Here is a 21,819-nt window from a genome sequence, read left to right as displayed (position 1 = left end):
ACATCGGGTAATTAACCCGATGTGTACTGTGGCTAGGTGTGCAGGGAGCCAGCGCTAAGCGGTGTGCGCTGGTAACCAAGGTAAATATCGGGTTGGTTACCCGATATTTACCTTAGTTACCAAGCGCAGCATGCTTCCATGTGTAGCGACGCTCCAGCGATGCCTGCCAGGTCAGGTTGCTGGTGGGATCGCTGGAGCGTCACTTAGTGTGACATCTCACCAGCGACCTCCTAGCAATTTACCAGCGATCCCTATCAGGTTGTATCGTTGTTGGGATCACTGGTAAGTTGTTTAGTGTGACTGGACCTTTAGGTCCATGAGAGCATAATAAAATGCTCCCAAATAACCCTTTAAAAAAATTATGAAAGTTGATATCATCCCCTTTTTGTCATTCCAAAAATGAAAAAAAGAGTCCAATCTTTCAAAATAAAACATTATTTAACCCTTTTGGTAAAGTAAAAATAAATGAAAAGCCAGTATTGATTTTTTATTCTTTTGGTTACCTCTCTCCAAAAATGGATTAAACAGAAATCAAAGGTCTATATACCCCAAAATGGTCCAATAAAATCTATACACGCAGGCATCAAATAATTAAGAATAATAATAATAATAATAATAATTTTATTTATATAGTGCCAATATATCCCGCAGCATTTAACAATTTAGCAGGGAGCTATACAGACAATAAAGATAATACATAGAGCTTAACAGTTACAAAAGGAGTGAGGGCCCTGATCACAAGCATATGTCTATAAAGAAACAGTTTAATGTATGTCTTCAAAAATAGTAATGCAAAACTATATTATTTTATTTTTTAAAGTTCATAACATGTTAAAAGCAGGAAAATCTAAAAAATAACCTTTAGAAATGTGATACTGCTATATAGACATAATAAGGCTGCTGGGTCATTTCTACCACATACAGAATACTATAAAAACAAATGAAAAATAATGGCAGAATTGTGTTTTTTTCACCATTTTATCCTTTTTTTGTTTCTTAGTACATTATATGGTAAACTGTTCAAAACTACAAAGAAGCAAGCCCTCTTAAGGATTTGTAGACAGGAAAAACAAGTTAGTTCTTGGAAGAAAGGCAGGAATAAATACTACATGAAGGATTTGAATGATCCCCGTAAAGCATTAGTAGATAGCCATTTTCATTCCCTGAAACTCCTAGGTTGAGTTGTTTTCTGTGATATTTTATATCCTTATAAATGTTTTATTTTATCGCCATTTTTATTTTTTGCTAAATTTCTTTTTACAAACCCCCTTTCCAGAAGTTTCTCAGACATGATTGTTATAGAGATGTAACCTTTTATAGAAACATTATAGTAAAAACAATAAAACAGAAATAGTCTACTGCATAACATTAATGGAAATAAAGCCTTGTGCATTTAAAAAAAAAAATCCATTATGTATTTATTGTCTTTAGCACCAAGTTTTATCAGTGATTTAACAATTCAATTAAATTTACATTTGTGAGAAATGTGGAGCCATTGGCATTGTCTGAATCCGGTGAAAATCCGATCTGTAAATCCCCGGAGAGCAGTGTGTTTAGTGGAAAGTCTCAGCATTCTGCTAACAGCGTCCATGTAAACTTATCAAGCTCTCATTTACTGATATAAATACCAACGAAAAGCTGAGGAGCACAATCCGCAATATCATATAGATAGGTTATAAAGATAGGACTTATAGTTTGCACGCAAATTCAGATAGATCCCATCATGAATCAACTAGGCTATTACAATTGGTTTGTGCCATAAACAGTCACTGTTTGAGCTAAACATTATAGCTATAAAGGGAACCTGTCACCAAATTTGGGGCCTATAAGCTGCGGCCACCACCAGCATTCTAACATGCTGTATATCAGAGCCCAGGCCACTGTGTAGAACATAAAAAACACTTTAAAATACTTACCTTAATGGTCGGTGCGGAACAGATAGGTCGGATGGATGTCTCCGTTCTCCGGTTCCGGAGCCTACTCTTTCGGCCATCTTTGTCCTCTGTCTTCTGAAGCCGGGGTGCATGACGCGTCCTACATCATCCACACAAGCCGACACTGGTGTCCTGCGCAGGCGCACTTTGATCTGCCCTAAGCAGGGCAGATCAAAGTATTGTAGTGCACATGCGCGGAACCTCAATGCCAGCTATTGTGGATGACGTCGGATGAAAGAGGAGGCGCCGCACCTAGAGAATGGAGACACTCATTTGACCCATCTGCTCCGCACCGATCGTTTAGGTATTATAAAGTGATTTTTACGTTCTATGCAGCGGCCTGAGCTCTTATATACAGCATGTTAGAATGCTGTATATAAGAGCCCACTGGTGGTGGCCGCAGCTTATAGGCCCCAAATCTGGTGACAGGTTCCCTTTAGGCCTGCGACACACATCCGTGCCGCCGGCACGTGTTTGTCATTTTTTGCACGTACCGGTGGCACGGAGACACATTAAGCAATGCTACCCTATGGTAGCAGGCACACACACGTAAAACCACACGGAACGTGTGTCCGTGTGCGTTTGTATGTGTGTGCGTTTTTCTAAACGCTGACATGTCAGTGTTTTCTCCGGCAGCACGGGTGTCACACGGCCCACACCCGTACCACACGGGTGTAGTGTGGTTGCAGTCCCGTGTGACACGCGCCGGAGAAAACACACGTGTCAGTGAAAAAAACAAAACATTTACTCACCTTCTCCAGCCCTCCTGTCTCTGCCGCTGCTGCCTCTTGCTGCCGACCGTCGCTCATTATTTTCATTTAATATTCACTTCACTGCCTGCCAGCAGCAGCAGCGGGGAGACGGGAGGGCTGGAGACCGAGGATCAGCACCACGGACAGCAGCGCGGACAGCAGGAAGGACCAGGTGAGTATGCAAATTACCGGTTCTACGTGTGCTATCGCGGATAGCACACGTAGAACACACGTGGCCCGCACATACCAGAGACACGTACTTACCTGCACACAACACGCAGGGGAAATACGTGTCTCTTGGCACGTGCGTAATTTTCACGTGAGTGTGGCAGAGGCCTTAAGGATAGTATAATGGAAAGTGGAAAAAATTCCAAGTTCCGTGAAATTGCAAAAAAAGTGCAACTCCGCTATTGTTTTTTTTTTTCTTTTACCATGTTCACTATATGATAACACTAACTGGGCAATATGATTCTCCAGGTCAGTAAATGTACGCACATACCAAATACCAAACATGTATGAGTTTTTTTTAGAGAACCAACCACCAGAATTTTCCTATATATCTGCAAAATATCTAATAGGTTAGTCGGGTTTTGTTAGTTATTCCCGCTCCTGTCTGCCTGCCTGTCCTTCCTCCCCTCTGTTCTTCCTCCCTCCTTTCTCCCCTTGTAATAACAGAAACAGGGGGGAGGAAGGACATGCAATCAGACAGGAGCTGGAATAACTAGCAAAACCCTACCCACCTATTAGATATTCTGTAGCTGCTGTCAATGAAATAACAGTGTATTTCACAAATTTTACTTGTATTTCAAAAAGTATACATCCGATCTCACAATTAAAGGTATGTTTAGACTCAGTATGATATCGCTAGTATAGCACTGGCTTTAGTTTATATATGAAAATCCTGGTGGTTGGTCCTCTTTAGGTAGTGAAAAAAAATTGGTCATTTTTAATTTTTTTTTTTTTTGCTTTTGTCTCCATTTTTCGTGACTTGTAAAGTTTGCACTTTTGGGGATCTGGTGCTGAGTAATGGCTTATTTTTTGCCCTCTAAGCTGATGTTTTTACTGATACCATTTTTGGGTAGATGTGATGTCTTGATTGCCTTTTATTTTGATTGTTTTGATTGGCTTTTATTGCAATGTTGCAACGACCAAAAAATGTAATTCTTGCGTTTTCATTATTTTTCTCATTACACTATTTACCAACCTGATTAATTTATTTTATATTTTGATAGATCATACTTTTATGATACTGAATATGTGTATTTTTTTTTAATTGTTTTATTTTTAATGGTCCAGAAGGGGAAGGTGATGTCAACTTTTCTGTGTTTTTTTTTTTTATTATTTTTTAAAACTTTTTCCCACTTTTTCTTGTGTTTAATAGGCTGCTTAGGGGACTAGAATCTGCGACCATCCGATTATTTGTGCTATACAGAGCAGTGGTTCTGCACTTCTCTATACAGCAGAAATCATGATCTCCTGTGAATGCCAGCTCGCAGTCATTGTTCACAGGAGGATTGCCATGACATACACAGGGTTCATCAGCTGAGCCCCAGCTGTCATGACAATCGGCACTGCATGATCGCATTATGGGCTGCTGAGAGGGGTGGGATTGACATTCTCCCCGCCTCCTCGTGTTAAATCCCGTTATCAGAGATTGAAATGTTGCCTCAGAAAAAAAGTGTATATTTCCACACATTTTACTGTATGCAGAGTAATTAGACCGGGCCTGCTGAAAGTACCTTGAACAGGGAAGTTGTAGTGAGCTTGGCGCTAATCCCTAGCAATTTTGCTATACCCGTCCATTGTCATACTAAATGTAAAAGTATTTCAGATGTTGAAGAGTAATTAAAATGGTAATTATTTGTTAGATTTAATATTATGTTACAATGGTGGTTCATTTTTCATATTTTTGCATTCAGATTCCTTTTTATCCTACTGGGACCAAAAGGAAAAGCCAAGTCATATCATGAAATTGGAAGAAGTATAGCAACTTTGATGTCTGATGAGGTAACACTTGCATAGCTTTTATTTTTTTTATTGAGGATACATATTTATGAGGTCAAAGAATAAATAGTCTTCAATATAAAAATATGTGGTGGTAGCATAGTGGCGCAAGTTGTTGTTAAATATTTGTAGTTGCATATAAGACTAATTTTAAAACATTTTTGACTCAAAGATGAAGAAGGGATTGGCCACTTTTGCAATCTGATATGATGTCCCTGTAATAGTAAGAAATACTATAATTATTTCATTTTAGGTATTCCATGATATTGCCTATAAAGCAAAAGACAGGCAGGACCTGATTGCTGGAATTGACGAGTTTCTGGATGAGGTAATAGTGCTTCCACCCGGTGAATGGGACCCTACAATAAGGATAGAACCGCCAAAGTCTCTTCCATCTTCTGATAAGAGGTACAGTTCTAATTTCTATATATTAATTTAGTAAATTAATTAAAAAAGCTAAAATATACCTTGGGCGGGCAGTGTAACTATTCCATCATAGCTACATAGGTTGAAAAAAGACCTAGGTCCATAGGTCCATCTAGTTCAACCTTGATCCATCTAGTTCAGAGGTCTCAAACACATGGCCCGCGGGCCACATACAGCCCCTGAAGTTGCTTTTTTGCGGCCCGCAGACCCCGTGATAATCGCAGCTCTATGCTGGGAGTCGGCGCCGGCAGGCACTGCACAGTTGAATCATTTGCGGTGCCGCGCAGTGGAGCTGATGGCACTACACCAATGGATGACGCGGCCAATCAGATGCAAGGAGGTGATGTCACTGTATGATGTCACCTCCTTGCATATGATTGGCCAGCAGCAGCCATTGGTATAGTGCTCAGGGCTCCTCTGCGCGGCACCGCAAATGATTCAACTGTACCTGCTGGCGCTGGCTCCCAGCATAGAGCTGCGTTCGTCACGGGGTCTGCAGGCCGCAAAACAGCAGGTATGTGCCCACGATCTGGACCCACTGTGTCCTGGACGCGGTGGGTCCTGACTGCGGGGCCGCGAGTCTCCTCCGCAGGAGAATACAGGAGACCGCAGCTGCTCGTGCTCACGATCTGGTTTCGGGTCGCTGCAGTCTCCTCGCTGTATTCACAGTATGGAGGACACTTGCGACCCTGAAAGCCGCACCGCAGGTCCGTTTTTGCTGGAAATCCCATCCACTCTGCTTGTAGTGTACAACCCAGCGCTCTGGACGCAGCTGAAACATGCTGCCTCCAAAACGCTGCAAACAACACTGATTAGCACGCAGCCTAATAGGCGGAAACGGAGGAAAGGTGAGAAGAATTTTTTTTTTTGTGTGGCATTTGGGAAGAGCGGCATAATAGGGGACGAGGATGAGTGCACAAGGATGGGCAGAATACTAGAAGGATGGGCAGAATACTAGAAGGATGGGCAGAATACTAGAAGGATGGGTAGAATACTAGAAGGATGGGCAGAATACTATAAGGATGGGCAGAATACTAGAGGGATGGGCACAATACTAGAAGGATGGGCACAATACTAGAAGGATGGGCACAATACTAGAAGGATGGGCACAATACTACAAGGATGGGCAGAATACTACAAGGATGGACACAATACTACAAGGATGAGCAGAATACTACAAGGATGGGCAGAATACTACAAGGATGGGCAGAATACTACAAGGATGGACACAATACTACAAGGATGGACACAATACTACAAGGATGGACACAATACTACAAGGATGGGCACAATACTACAAGGATGGACACAATACTACAAGGATGGGCACAATACTACAAGGATGGGCACAATAGTAGAAGGATGAGCACAATACTACAAGGATGGGCACAATACTACTGGGCAAAATACTACCAGAATAGGCAAAATACTACAAGGATGTGCACAGCTCTACAAGGCAGAATAATACAGGGCACAAAGATGAGCACAATACTACAGGGCTCAAGTATGGACAATACTTCAAGGATGGGCACAATACTACAGGGCACAATGATGGGCACATTACTCAGGGTACAAGGAAGGAGCACATTACTATAGGGCACAAGGATGGGAGACATTACTACAGGGGACAAGAAGGGGACATTACTACGGAGGACAAGGATGGGGACATTACTACAGGGCACAAGGATGGGGGGGATGGGGACATTGCTACAGTATGGGGAACATACGGTAACTACAGGACACAAGGATGTGCATATTATACAGGACACAAAGGGGACATTACTTCAGGATGGGGGGCATTACTACAGGATGGGGGACATTACTACAAGATGTTGGCTAAGATGACTGTATGATGTTGCTAATTGTAAAACAATATTAGAAGAAGGGGATAAAATGTAAAAAAAAATATTCAAAATAAAGCATGACTTTTTTGCCATTAAAATGATTTTTATATATATATATATATATATATATATATATATATATATATATATATATATATATAAATATATATATATATATATTTAACTAAACAAAAAAGTGCAGGTTTGTTATAATCTAGCAAAAAATGTTCAAAATGTTGATCCAAAGGTGTATCGAAAAAAACATGGAATCATTAAAATTGTCCTGCAAAGAATGCGGCCCCCATTTTGACAGTGCCAATTATTGTGACATTCACAGGAAAAACATGTACTCAGGTGGGGAAAGTGTGCAAATGAATGGAGACACTCCACATGATGCTGGTCATGGAGGTGGAGGACATGGTGATTCACCGGAGCTGCAGAGGACCGGACGGTGAGTGATACAGTAGTAGGATGCTCTTTATGTTCTAGGCAAACATCTCAGTTGTGGAATATAATACTACTATGCTGTGTAAGAGTGACATTAAAAGATTGTGAAGTTGGAAGTTTAAAGGCCACTTCACACATAACGAGATCGCTAACGACATCGTTGCTACGTCACTGTTTCTGTGACGAAACAACGACTTCACCAGCGATCTTGTTATGTTTGACATATACCAACGATCCGCCCCCTTCTGTGAGATCGTTGGTCGTTGCTGAATGTCCTGGGCCATTTTTGGCTCGGAGTCCTGCTGGGCAGGATGGATCTGTATGTTTGACACCTACCAACGATCTCGTTAACTACCTAGATGAGAACTTAAAGTGTGACATGTAGGGGTGTAGTTGCATCACCTTTTCCGCGCCCCCTCTGCACCGATTGGTTGGCACTGAGAACAGTAAATCGACGCATATGCACGCCTACGTGGCTTACAGCGTCAAACACTACGCCCCTATTTGAGGTCGGAATCGTTACATAGCTGCTGTGTAACAGGGTCCCAAAGACCAACAAGATCGTTATACAGGACGTTTAATCGTTACTAAAGTCGTTGGGAAAATGACTGTGACATCTCACCAACGATCTCACCGACGACTTAAGAACGATCCGGAAACTGTGACGTAGTAACGATCTCGTTAACGATCTTGTTATGTGTGACTGGACCTTAAGGGTCATACTACAGGAAGGTTAAAAAGTAAAGGTTCTGAGGCCCCACCAAATAGAGACCTTAACAACAATCCTGGTCGTTTATACCAGGGGATAACAATGCCAAACATTCTTTAATGCTTGACTATAAAACCCAGGATCTGATTACTGCTATTTAATCACTCTCCAGCTTAGTCTGGCTGTTTTATAGAGGAACTATATAGCTTTATTATTTAGCATTATATTGTTCTATTATTATCTTCAGCTTGTTTTCTTTCAGAAAGAAATGCAGCGGACCTCCACATTTTCTCTTTCCCACCGGTCTCAATAGTCCTAGATCAACTCCTTGATGATAGTTCATTAAATTACTAGGAATAGATGATCAAAATAACTTGAATGAGGATATGGTGCAGAATATATTATGTAATAACATAGATATTAATATCAGTATAGGTTAATTTTTATTTGCAAATGTATACCCAGCATTTTTTTCCCCATGAAATATCTTCCTCAACATTGAAATTGCAACACCAAACAGGGAAAGTTGTGGAATTATGAAATTATGGTATGATGAAAATCACAGGCTTGATAGATGTTACTAACATGCAAATGATGAAAAAATGGGAACACAGTTTTGAGCTTGTATGAGCACCAAGTGCCGGAATATACACACTTACACATCATGCATGATATCAATGAGGTTATTAATAGATGTCTGAGGAATGTTCTGCCATACTGAATGCACCTGGGCACACAAATCCTCAAGATCCACTGTTGTCATCTCCCTTTGCAATTGCCGACAAATGTCGTTCCAGATGTGTTTGATGGGGTTATAGACCTGGACATGCTGAAGGCCATGGCGCTACATTTCGCTCATGTAAGCTGCACCCACTAGCACAAGCTTCATGTGGACTGGCATTGTTTGTGGTGGAAATCAGCTCCAGGACACTCTGGGGAAATGGCTGCACTACTGGTTTCACAACCAAATCAATATAATGCTGAGCTGTTGGCATACCTTTTTAGTGCCACCCAAACATCATAGTCTTAGAAATAGGACAGGTATGGTGTTCAATCCTGAAGGTCTCTTCATGGTATTATCCATGTAGTCTGATCAGATTCAAAGAATGGTGCATAGCAATATATTCTGAACTGCAAAGTGAAATTAGACATCAAATATTAAGCCTAAGCATCAGTACACGAACCAACAGAAGGTGTTTACATGACATTGGGCTATAAGCCAGATGTTCAGCTACAGATATTCCATTGACCACATGCTACCACTCTCAATGCCACCATTGCGCTAAGCAGGAGGGCAATGGAAAGTGGAATCCTCTCCAGCAATGAGTCCTGCTTTTGTCTCAGATGCTATAATAGCCAGAGGTTGGTCTTTAGACTTAGCGGGCAACCCCATAAAGAAGCCTTCACAAGTGAACCTGAAAGTGTCACAGAAGCTGTTTTTTAACATGACAACATCAGGCTGATTGTTACTTGTTCTACTGTGAGCAGACTTCATGACCTAAATGTGCTACCATGGACTGCAGCATCTTCAGACTTGCAAAGGGAGCTGCCAGCAGCAGATCTTGATTATATGTGAGCCGAAATGCATTCAGTACACTATTCATACAACTATTAACCCCTTAACGACCGCAGGCAGTAATCTTACATCCTAGCAGTCATAGTGTTACTGCCCATGGGGTGCTGCATGCAGCTTGCAGCGATCGGCACACATCTCAGCTGATTTTTACAGCTGAGATGTGTGCCTGCCAGGCACGAGTGAAATCGTTATCCGCCCGTGCCTTTTAACCCCTTAAATGGTGACTTCCGGTTGTTGTCATGGTAGCACAGAGTCATGTGATGACTCCTGTAGCTCGCATGACTCACTTCCTTCCTCACACAGCCAAGAGCTAGGTGAGACAGGTTAGGAGCATATCTGCTGTTCACAGCTGTGTAGCTGTGATCAGCAAATATGACAGAGCGATCAGACAGCTGATTCATATAGTCCCCTAGGGCAGAGGTTCCCAACTCCAGTCCTCAAGGCACACCAACAGTGCATGTTTTCAGGATTTCTTTAGCATTGCATGGGTGTTGGATTCAGCACCTTTGCAGGTGATTCAATTATCACCTGTGCAATACTAAGGAAATCCTGAAAACATGCACTGTTGGTGTGCCTTGAGGACTGGAGTTGGGAACCTCTGCCCTAGGGGACCAAGTAAAGTTAAAAAAAAAAGTTTTAAAAAATAAAAAAACCTAAAAGTTCAAATCACCCTCCTTTCACCCCATTGAAAATTAGAGGGTTAAAAAATAAAAAATATACACACATTTGGTATCGCCGTGTTCACAAATGCCCGATCTATCAAAATATAAAATCAATTAATCTGATCGGTAAACGGCGTAGCGAGAAAAAATTCCAAACACCAAAATTACATTTTTAGTCGCCACAAATTTTGCGCTAAATGCTATAACAGGAGATCAAAAGCATCTGCGCAAAAATGGTACCGTTAAAAACATCAACCTGAGACGCAAAAAATATGCAGTCACTGAGCCATAGATTCTAAAAAATGAAAACGCTACAGGTCACGGAATATGGCGTAAAACGTGCGCCACTTTTTTCGGACAACCTTCTGATTTTTTTTAACCCCTTAGATAAAAGTAAACCTATACATGTTTGGTGTCTACGAACTCACACCGACCTCAGGCATCACACCCAAACATCAGTTTTACCATATAGTGAACATAGTGAATAAAATATCTCAAAAACATTAGCGCTATCGCACTTTTTTTGCAATTTTTCCGCACTTGCAATTTTTTTGCTGTTTTCAAGTACACTATATGGTAAAACTTATGCTTTCATTTAAAAGTACAGCAAAAAACAAGCCCTCACATGGCCATATTGACTGAAAAATAAAAAGTTACGTCTCTCGAAAGAAGAATGGCGAAAAAAAAACGGTAAGAGAAAAATCGGCCGGTCATGAAGAGGTTAATAACCTCATTGATAACATGCCAAGGTGTGAAACTGTGGTATTTGTGGTGCTCATACTTAATATTGAATCATTTTGAGATGTTTTGAAAATTTGATTTCCATTTTTTCATAATTTGGATATTATTAATATTTCTTTATTTGTTTTACTCAAGTAGCACATTATAGACATTATAATTACTGTTCCTATTGGGGCTAACAATCTAAACTCCCTATCAGTGTGGTCTTTGGAGTGTGGAACGAAACCCAAGTTCCCGAAGGAAAACCCTGCAAACGCGGCGAGAACATACAAACAGATGTTATGTCCTCTATTATTATTATATTATTATTAATATATTATTACATTATTATTATTATTATTATTATTATTATTATTATTATTATTATTATTATTTTCCTCTATTTTTCATAATTCAGTGTTGATGTTGCAATGATAAGGAGTGTACATATGTACTGGACATTATTTTTTATTATAAATTATAAATTATGATCTTAATATGATTTTGCTACAATATTATTTTTATATCTTGCCTACTATTTTATTATTACAGTCATGAGATGTACACCTCTGACAGTCTTTTACTTTCATTTAATAAATTATTTATTATACATTTTTATGTTAACAGATTTTGTGGAGGATTAATTGAAGACATCAAAAGAAAAGCCCCCTTTTTTGGCAGTGATTTTTATGATGGATTAAGTATTCAGTCGCTTTCAGCCATACTTTTTATTTACTTGGGTACTGTGACCAATGCTATTACTTTTGGTGGACTTCTTGGAGATGCCACAGATAATATGCAGGTATTACTTTTTTTTCCCAGCATTGGTATGATAGTAGTGTTCTAACAGTAAAACAAAATTGCATGTATATTACAAAAGTGAGTACACTCCTCACATTTTTTTTTAAATATTTTATTATATCTTTGTATGGGACAACACTGAAGATATGACACTTTGCTGTAATGTAAAGTAATTAGTGTACAGCTTGTATAACAGTGTAATTTTGGTGTACCCTCTAAATAATGCAACACAGAGTCATTAATGTCAAACCTGCTGGCAACAAAAGTGAGTACACTCCTAAGTGAAAATGGTCAAATTGTGCCCAGAGTGGCAATATTTTGGGTGGCCACCATTATTTTAAAGCACTGCCTTAACTCTCTTTGCGTATGGATTTCACTAGAGCTTCACAAGAGTCACTGGAATCCTCTTCCACAACATCATGGAACTGGTGGAAATTAAAGTCCTTGCGCTCCTCCACCTTCTGTTTGAGGATGACAAATGCGCAATAGGGTTTAGATCTGGAGACATGCTTCGCTAGTCCAGCACCTTTACCCTCAGTTTTTTTTTAGCAAGGCAGTGGTTCCCTTGGAGGTGTATTTGGGGTCATTATCATGACGGAATATTGCGCTGTGGCCCAGGGAGAGGATCTTGCTCTGCTTCATTATCTAACAGTACATTTTAGCATTCATGATTCCTTCAATGAACTGTAACATTCCACAGCCAGCAGCACTCACGTAGGTCCAAACCATGATCTTCCCACCACCATGTTTAACTGTAGGCAAGACACACTTGTCTTTGTACTTCTCACCTGGTTGCTGACATCTGAACCAGATAAGTTTATCTTGGTCTCATCAGACCACAGGACATTGTTCCAGTAATCCATGTCCTTATATCATAGTTTCATAGTTTCATAGTTTTTAAGGTTGAAGGGAGACTCTAAGTCCATCTAGTTCAACCCGTAGCCTAACATGTTGATCCAGAGGAAGGCAAAAAAACCCCAATGTGTCAAATAAGCTCCAATGGGGAAAAAAATTCCTTCCTGACTCCACATACGGCAATCAGACTAGTTCCCTGGATCAACACCCTGTCATAAAATCCAATATACATAACTGGTAATATTATATTTTTCAATTAATGCGATCAGGCTCTGCTTAAATTTTACTTGTGAATCCCTCAATACAACATCATACGGCAGAGAGCTCCATAGTCTCACTGCTCGTACAGTAAAGAGTCCTCATCTGTGATTATGATTAAACATTCTTTCCTCAAGACGTAGCGGATGCCCCCGTGCTCCAGTCGCAGGCCTAGGTGTAAAGAGATCTTTGGAAAGGTCTCTGTACTGTCCCCTCATATATTTATACATTGTGATTAGATCCCCCTAAGCCTTTGTTTTTCCTAACTAACTAACCCCAAGTTTAATAACCTGTCTTGGTATTGCAGCCCACCCATTCCTCTAATAATCTTGGTCGCTCTTCTATCTACCTGTAAGATTATGCTATTTATAACCTTCTATACTTTTGCTAACAAGAAATGCATCCATTCCTCTCTTAAATTCATTCAGTGAGTTGGCCATCACCACTTCCTCAGGAAGAGAGTTCCAGAGCCTCACTGCTCTTACCGTGAAGAACCCTCTTCTATGCTGATGTAGGAATTTTCTTTCCTCCAATCGAAAAGAATGTCCCCTTGTTCTTGTCATAGTCCTTGGTACAAACAGATCATGGGAGAGATCTCTATATGGCCCTCTGATATATTTGTACATATTTATTAGGTCTCCCCTAAGTCTTCTCTTTTCTAGAGTAAATAGACCTAATTTTGATAACCTTTCCGTGTATTGTAATGCACCCATTCCATTTATTATTTTAGTAGCCCGCCTCTGAACCCTTTCAAGTTCAGTAATGTCTTTCTTCAGCACCGGCGCCCAAAATTGCACACAATACTCCAAGTGTGGTCTGACTAGTGATTTGTACAGAGGGAGAATGATGTTTTCATCTCGTGCCCCCAGACCTCTTCTAATGCATCCCATCACCCTATTTGCTTTGGTGGCTGCTGCCTGACACTGGGCACTCCAATTTAGATTCTTATTCACTAAGATGCCTAAGTCTTTTTCCATGTCTGATTTCCCCAGCAGTTTCCCATTTAGTAAGTAATCGTAGCATCTGTTTCTCCTTCCCATGTGCATAACCTTACACTTATCTGTGTTAAACCTCATTTGCCATTTTTCAGCCCAATTCTCCAATTTACTCAAGTCCATCTGTAGTTGCAAACTGTCCTCCTTTGTGTTAACTACCTTACATAGTTTTGTATCATCTGCAAATACTGATATTTTACTCTGTAAACCATCCACCAGATCATTAATAAATATATTAAATAGTAGGGGGCCCAATACAGACCCCTGTGGCACCCCACTAGTAACCCTGGCCCAATCTGAGTATGCACCATTAATAACCACTCTTTGTTTTCTACCACTAAGCCAGCTACCTACCCATCTACACACATTTTCCCCAAGCCCAAGCTTTCTCATTTTACTTAGCAGTCTTTTATGTGGGACAGTGTCAAATGCTTTACCGAAGTCGAGATAAATGACATCCAATGATTCTCCTCGGTCCATGTGAGAGCTTACATCCTCATAGAAGCTGATCAGGTTAGTTTGACAGGAGCGATCCTTCATAAATCCATGTTGATATGGAGTTAAACAGTTATTAACATTGAGACATTCCATAATAGTATCCCTTAAAAACCCTTCAAACATTTTACCCACAACAGATGTTAAGCTTACCGGCCTATAGTTTCCAGGTTCCCTTTTGCACCCTTTTTTGAATATTGGTACCACATTTGCTAGCCGCCAATCCAGTGGAACAGACCCAGTTTCTATAGAGTCTTTAAATAAAAGGAATAGAGGCCTGTCTATCACATTACTTAACTCCCTTAATACCCGAGGGTGAATGCCATCAGGGCCTGGTGATTTGTCAATTTTAATGTTACTAAGTCGGTTCTGCACTTCTTCCTGGGTTAGGCAGGTCATACTTAATGGGGCATTTACATGATCACTCTGCATTTCCCCTGGCATATGCTTTTCCTGTGTGAACACAGTTGAGAAAAAAGTATTTAAAACATTTGCTTTTCCCACATCGCTTTCTATGATTTTACCCTCATTATTCTTTAAAGGGCCAACACCATCAATTTTAATCTTTTTTCTGTTTATATAATTAAAGAATAGTTTGGGATTTTTTTGCTTTCCTTAGCAATGAGTCTCTCAGTTTCTACTTTTGCTAAATATATTTGTTTTTTACACATTTTATTTTTTTCTCTATATATTTTTAATGCTTCCTCGCTGCCTTCTTGTTTTAGCTTTTTAAATGCCTTTTTCTTATTATTCATTGCCCCTTTTACATCCTTATTAAGCCACATTGGTTTTCTCCTGTTCCTAGCCCTTTTATTTCTGTATGGTATGGCTAGCTCGCAGTGGGTGTTTAATACCGATTTAAAAATTTCCCACTTATTTTCTGTGCTCCCATTTTTGAGGACATTGTCCCAATCAATTTGGCGAAGGTCTTCTCTAAGTTGATCAAACTTTGCTTTCCTGAAATTCAGCGTTTTTGTAACCCCCCTCCAAGGCACCTTACTAAAGGACAAGTGGAATTGTATTATATTGTGGTCACTATTCCCTAGGTGCCCATCCACTCGTACGTCTGTTATTCTATCTGGCCTGTTGCTTAAAATTAAGTCCAGAAGGGCTGCCCCTCTAGTTGGGCCCGGCACAAGTTGGGACAGATAATTATCCTTAGTTACTGACAGAAACCGGTTTCCTTTCTGAGATACACAGGTTTCAGTTTCCCAGTCTATATCGGGGTAATTGAAGTCCCCCATAATAATCACCTCATTGTGATTTGCTGCTTTGTCTATTTGTTTCAATAATACATTTTCAGTGGTTTCTGTTATATTTGGTGGCTTATAACAAACCCCTATGAGGATTTTATTAGTTTTCCCTCCTTGTATCTCCACCCATAGAGACTCCACCTCTTCATTTCCCTCTTGAATATCTTCTCTTAGTCTGGGCTTTAAACTGGACTTTATATATAGACAGACTCCACCCCCTTTCCTTTTTTTACGATCCCTCCTAAACAATTCATATCCTTGCAGGTTAGCCGCCCAGTCATAACTATCATCTAACCATGTCTCAGTTATTCCTACTATGTCGTATTTCTCCTCATACATTACCAGCTCCAATTCCTCCATCTTATTGGTCAGGCTTCTTGCATTGGTCTGCATGCAGGAAAGAAGTTTTGCTCCCCTTTTCTCAGCTTCCTTCTTAGTACCCTGTCTTGGGTCCTCTTTACGGCATCTAGTATCCTTGATTAGTTTGTCCTTCTGCTGCATGTTCTTGTCTGCTGTTTTTTCTCCCATCCCCTCTTCTTCTAGTTTAAAGCCCTCCTGATGAGTGTGGCAAGCCTTCTGGCGAACGTGTGTTTCCCAGGTTTTGTGAGGTGTATCCCGTCTCTTGCGAGAAGTCCATCGTAGAGGTAATTCACTCCATGGTCTAAGAATCCAAATCCTTGCTGCCTGCACCACCGTCGTAGCCAGTTGTTCAAATCTAGTATCCTATTCCATCTTCTGACACCATGGCCATCGACTGGGAGGATTGATGAGAAAACAACCTGTACGTTCCGTTCCTTTATTTTCTTCCCCAGAATTTCAAAGTCTTCACAAATAGTTGGCAGATCATTTCTTGCCGTGTCGTTTGTTCCTACATGTATCAATAGGAACGAGTATTCGTCCTTGGATCCGAGGATAGTTGGTATCCTGTTGGCCACATCCTTGATTTTTGCTCCAGGGAGGCAGCATACTTCTCGTGCGGTTATGTCCGGCCTGCAGATAGTTGCCTCCGTGCCTCTTAGTAGTGAGTCGCCCATAACTACCACTCTTCTTTTCTTTCTGGACGCACTGCTTGTTGCTCCTGAGTGCTTTTGAGTGTCTTTTGTTTCTGCTTTTGTTGACAAAGTAACTTCTTTTGATGATACTGTGTCTTCTCCTGTAGAGACGGTATCATCCTGAGCTGTGCCATTTTCGTTCTCCAGCATGAGGGCTTCATATTGGTTGCTAAGCTGTGTGGGTGGTGCCGACCACTTGATCCGCTGGCTTCTTTTGGTCACATGTGTCCACTTTTCAGCCTCTGTATGTGTTCTGAAGCTTTTCTCACTTTCCATATCCTGAATTGTTGCTTCTGCCTCGTCCAAGAAGTCCTCATGTTCTTTAATTAGCTTCAAAGTTGCTATTCTTTCTTCCAGTCCCCGCACCTTTTCCTCTAAGAGGGCAACAAGTTTGCACTTTTGACAGGTGAAGTTGAATTTCTTGTGCGGCAGATCCGTAGACATGTAGCATGTGTTGCAGGTGACCATGTGGATTTTCTTCTCTTCCATAATGCTGATGTAGCGTATGACAGGCGAAAGGTTTTGCGATGTCCTCAAACAGCGAGACCCGGCAAGTCCCAGCAATCGATCAGCTTACGGCGACTCTTCTCTTCTTAAACAGCTACAGTTATCACCACTATGAGATTGTGTTAAAACTATGCCACACTTATCTTCAGTCGCCTCCCTTTACTTCAGTACCTCGCACTCTCAGCACCTCGCTAGCTCTGGCTGGTTTATATAGTTCTACAAGGACTACTAGAAGCTGCTAGAAGCTTCTAGAAACAGGTGTGGCTAATACTACTGACTAAATCACTAGACACACTTTTTTTTTTTTTTTTTTGCTTTTTCACAGTACCCCAGACAAACACAGACAACAAATCCCTAATGAAATTAAACAGTTACAGTTATCACCACTATGAGATTGTGTTAAAACTATGCCACACTTATCTTCAGTCGCCTCCCTTTACTTCAGTACCTCGCACTCTCCATGTCCTTAGTCTGCTTGTTTTCAGTAAACTGTTTGCAGGCTTTATTGTGCATCATCTTTAAAACAGGCTTCCGTATGGGATGACAGCCATGCAGATCAATTTGATGCAGTGTGCGGCGTATGGTCTGAGCACTGACAGGCTGACCTCCCACTCCTTTAAGCTCTGCTGCAATGCAGGCAGCAGTAATTCATCTATTTTGAAAAGACGACCTCTGGATATGACGCTGGGCATGTGCAATCAGCTTCGTCAACCATGGCAAACCGCTGTATGGTCTTGGCCATTATGCTGAACTCAGCATCAGGATATTGGCAATCTTCTTATAAGCCAAGGCATTCTTTATGTAGAGCAACCATTCTTTTTTTTCTTCAGATCTTCAGAGAATGTTTTACCCTGAGGTGCCATGTTGAACTTTCAGTGACCAGTATGAGAGTGTGTGAGCAATAACACCAAATTTAATATACCTGTTTCCCAGTCACAGCTGAAATATTGTAATACTAAGCAGTCACATGACACTGGGGAGAGAAAATAGCTAATTGGGCACATTTTGGCCATTTTCACTTAGGGGTGTACTCATGTTTGTTGCCAGTGGTTTAGATATTAATGGCTCTGTGTTGAGTTATTAGGGACACATCAAAATTACACTGTTGTACAAGCTGTACACTGACTACTTTACAATGTATCAATGTGTCATATCTTCAGTGTTGCCCCATGGCAAGAAATAATAAAATATTTGCAAAAATGTGAGGGGTGTACTCACTTTTATGATACACTGTATATGTATATGCGTATATATATATATATATATATATATATATACATTATACACATTTTGTGCATGCATACGCCTACAAGGCCACCGGCATATATAAAATACGCACATACACATAACACATACAGTCTATATATGCATATACAGTTAGGTCCAGAAATATTTGGACAGTGACACAATTTTCGCGAGTTGGGCTCTGCATGCCACCACATTGCATTTGAAATGAAACCTCTACAACAGAATTCAAGTGCAGATTGTAACGTTTAATTTGAAGGTTTGAACAAAAATATCTGATAGAAATTGTAGGAATTGTACACATTTATTTACAAACACTCCACATTTTAGGAGGTCAAAAGTAATTGGACAAATAAACCAAACCCAAACAAAATATTTTTACTTTCAATATTTTGTTGCGAATCCTTTGGAGGCAATCACTGCCTTAAGTCTGGAACCCATGGACATCACCAAACGCTGGGTTTCCTCCTTCTTAATGCTTTGCCAGGCCTTTACAGCCGCAGCCTTCAGGTCTTGCTTGTTTGTGGGTCTTTCCGTCTTAATTCTGGATTTGAGCAAGTGAAATGCATGCTCAATTGGGTGAAGATCTGGTGATTGACTTGGCCATTGCAGAATGTTCCACTTTTTTGCACTCATGAACTCCTGGGTAGCTTTGGCTGTATGCTTGGGGTCATTGTCCATCTGTACTATGAAGCGCCGTCCGATCAACTTTGCGGCATTTGGCTGAATCTAGGCTGAAAGTATATCCCGGTACACTTCAGAATTCATCCGGCTACTCTTGTCTGCTGTTATGTCATCAATAAACACAAGTGACCCAGTGCCATTGAAAGCCATGCATGCCCATGCCATCACGTTGCCTCCACCATGTTTTACAGAGGATGTGGTGTGCCTTGGATCATGTGCCGTTCCCTTTCTTCTCCAAACTTTTTTCTTCCCATCATTCTGGTACAGGTTGATCTTTGTCTCATCTGTCCATAGAATACTTTTCCAGAACTGAGCTGGCTTCATGAGGTGTTTTTCAGCAAATTTAACTCTGGCCTGTCTATTTTTGGAATTGATGAATGGTTTGCATCTAGATGTGAACCCTTTGTATTTACTTTCATGGAGTCTTCTCTTTACTGTTGACTTAGAGACAGATACACCTACTTCACTGAGAGTGTTCTGGACTTCAGTTGATGTTGTGAACGGGTTCTTCTTCACCAAAGAAAGTATGCGGCGATCATCCACCACTGTTGTCATCCGTGGACGCCCAGGCCTTTTTGAGTTCCCAAGCTCACCAGTCAATTCCTTTTTTCTCAGAATGTACCCGACTGTTGATTTTGCTACTCCAAGCATGTCTGCTATCTCTCTGATGGATTTTTTCTTTTTTTTCAGCCTCAGGATGTTCTGCTTCACCTCAATTCAGAGTTCCTTAGACCGCATGTTGTCTGGTCACAGCAACAGTTTCCAAATGCAAAACCACACACCTGTAATCAACCGCAGACCTTTTAACTACTTCAATGATTACAGGTTAACGAGGGAGACGCCTTCAGAGTTAATTGCAGCCCTTAGAGTCCCTTGTCCAATTACTTTTGGTCCCTTTAAAAAGAGGAGGCTATGCATTACAGAGCTATGATTCCTAAACCCTTTCTCCGATTTGGATGTGAAAACTTTCATATTGCAGCTGGGAGTGTGCACTTTCAGCCCATATTATATATATAATTGTATTTCTGAACATGTTTTTGTAAACAGCTAAAATAACAAAACTTGTGTCACTGTCCAAATATTTCTGGACCTAACTGTATACATTTACATTTTTGTGATACACCCGTTCCAACAACCAGATTATTTTTTTGTCCATTCAATCATGATTGTAGCAGCCATGTATTTTATGTTAGCTCCAATAAGGGTCTACTATATTGCTCTAGATTAATATATACAGTGCCTACAAGTAGTATTCAACCCCCTGCAGATTTAGCAGGGGTTTACACATTCGGAATTAACTTGGCATTGTGACATTTGGAATGTAGATCAGCCTGGAAGTGTGAAATGCACTGCAGCAAAAAAGAATGTTATTTCTTTTTTTATTTTTTTTTTAAATTGTGAAAAGTTTATTCAGAGGGTCATTTATTATTCAACCCCTCAAACCACAAGAATTCTGTTTGGTTCCCCTAAAGTATTAAGAAGTATTTCAGGCACAAAGAACAATGAGCTTCACATGTTTGGATTAATTATCTCTTTTACCAGCCTTTTCTGACTAATTAAGACCCTCCCCAAACTTGTGAACAGCACTCATACTTGGTCAACATGGGAAAGACAAAGGAGCATTCCAAGGCCATCAGAGACAAGATCGTGGAGGGTCACAAGGCTGGCAAGGGGTACAAAACCCTTTCCAAGGAGTTGGGCCTACCTGTCTCCACTGTTGGGAGCATCATCCGGAAGTGGAAGGCTTATGGAACTACTGTTAGCCTTCCACGGCCTGGACAGCTTTTGAAAGTTTCCACCCGTGCCAAGGCCAGGCTTGTCCAAAGAGTCAAGGCTAACCCAAGGACAACAAGGAAGGAGCTCCGGGAAGCTCTCATGGCAGTGGGGACATTGGTTTCAGTCAATACCATAAGTAACGTACTCCACCGCAATGGTCTCCGTTCCAGACAAGCCCGTAAGGTACCTTTACTTTCAAAGCGTCATGTCAAGGCTCGTGTACAGTTTGCTCATGATCACTTGGAGGACTCTGAGACAGACTGGTTCAAGGTTCTCTGGTCTGATGAGACCAAGATCGAGATCTTTGGTGCCAACCACACACGTGACGTTTGGAGACTGGATGGCACTGCATACGACCGCAAGAATTCCATCCCTACAGTCAAGCATGGTGGTGGCAGCATCATGCTGTGGGCCTGGCCATCTGGTCCGCATCCATGGGAAGATCGGTAGCACGGCCTACCTGGAGATTTTGGCCAAGAACCTCCGCTCCTCCATCAAGGATCTTAAGATGGATCGTCATTTCATCTTCCAACAAGACAACGACCCAAAGCACACAGCCAAGAAAACCAAGACCTGATTCAAGAGGGAAAAAATCAAGGTGTTGCAGTGGCCTAGTCAGTCTCCTGACCTTAACCCAATTGAAAACTTGTGGAAGGAGCTCAAGATTAAAGTCCACATGAGACACCCAAAGAACCTAGATAACTTGGAGAAGAGCTGCATGGAGGAGTGGGCCAAGATAACTCCAGAGACCTGTGCCGGCCTGATCATGTCTTATAAAAGACGATTTTATTTATTATAATAGTTGTTACCAAGTATATTAAACG

At 40.9% G+C, this 21,819-nt stretch overlaps 1 protein-coding gene across 14 annotated transcripts in view; it reads left to right on the top strand.

The window, feature by feature from the left end:
- The window catches only part of SLC4A4 (solute carrier family 4 member 4), a 328,597-nt gene that overhangs the window by 250,008 nt on the left and 56,770 nt on the right, over nt 1-21,819 (top strand). For all 14 annotated transcript variants that reach the window (XM_075351257.1, XM_075351249.1, XM_075351305.1 and 11 more), the window contains 4 exons: nt 4,606-4,693; nt 4,944-5,098; nt 7,298-7,411; nt 11,702-11,876. In XM_075351257.1, coding sequence (XP_075207372.1) covers nt 4,606-4,693; nt 4,944-5,098; nt 7,298-7,411; nt 11,702-11,876 — 532 coding nt within the window. The remainder of the gene's footprint in view (nt 1-4,605; nt 4,694-4,943; nt 5,099-7,297; nt 7,412-11,701; nt 11,877-21,819) is intronic.

The sequence above is a fragment of the Anomaloglossus baeobatrachus genome, chromosome 1, assembly GCF_048569485.1.
Source record: "Anomaloglossus baeobatrachus isolate aAnoBae1 chromosome 1, aAnoBae1.hap1, whole genome shotgun sequence".
NCBI lineage: Eukaryota > Metazoa > Chordata > Amphibia > Anura > Aromobatidae > Anomaloglossus > Anomaloglossus baeobatrachus.
The sequence above is the reverse complement of the archived record's forward strand: the minus strand, read 5'-3'. Positions and strand labels throughout refer to the sequence as shown.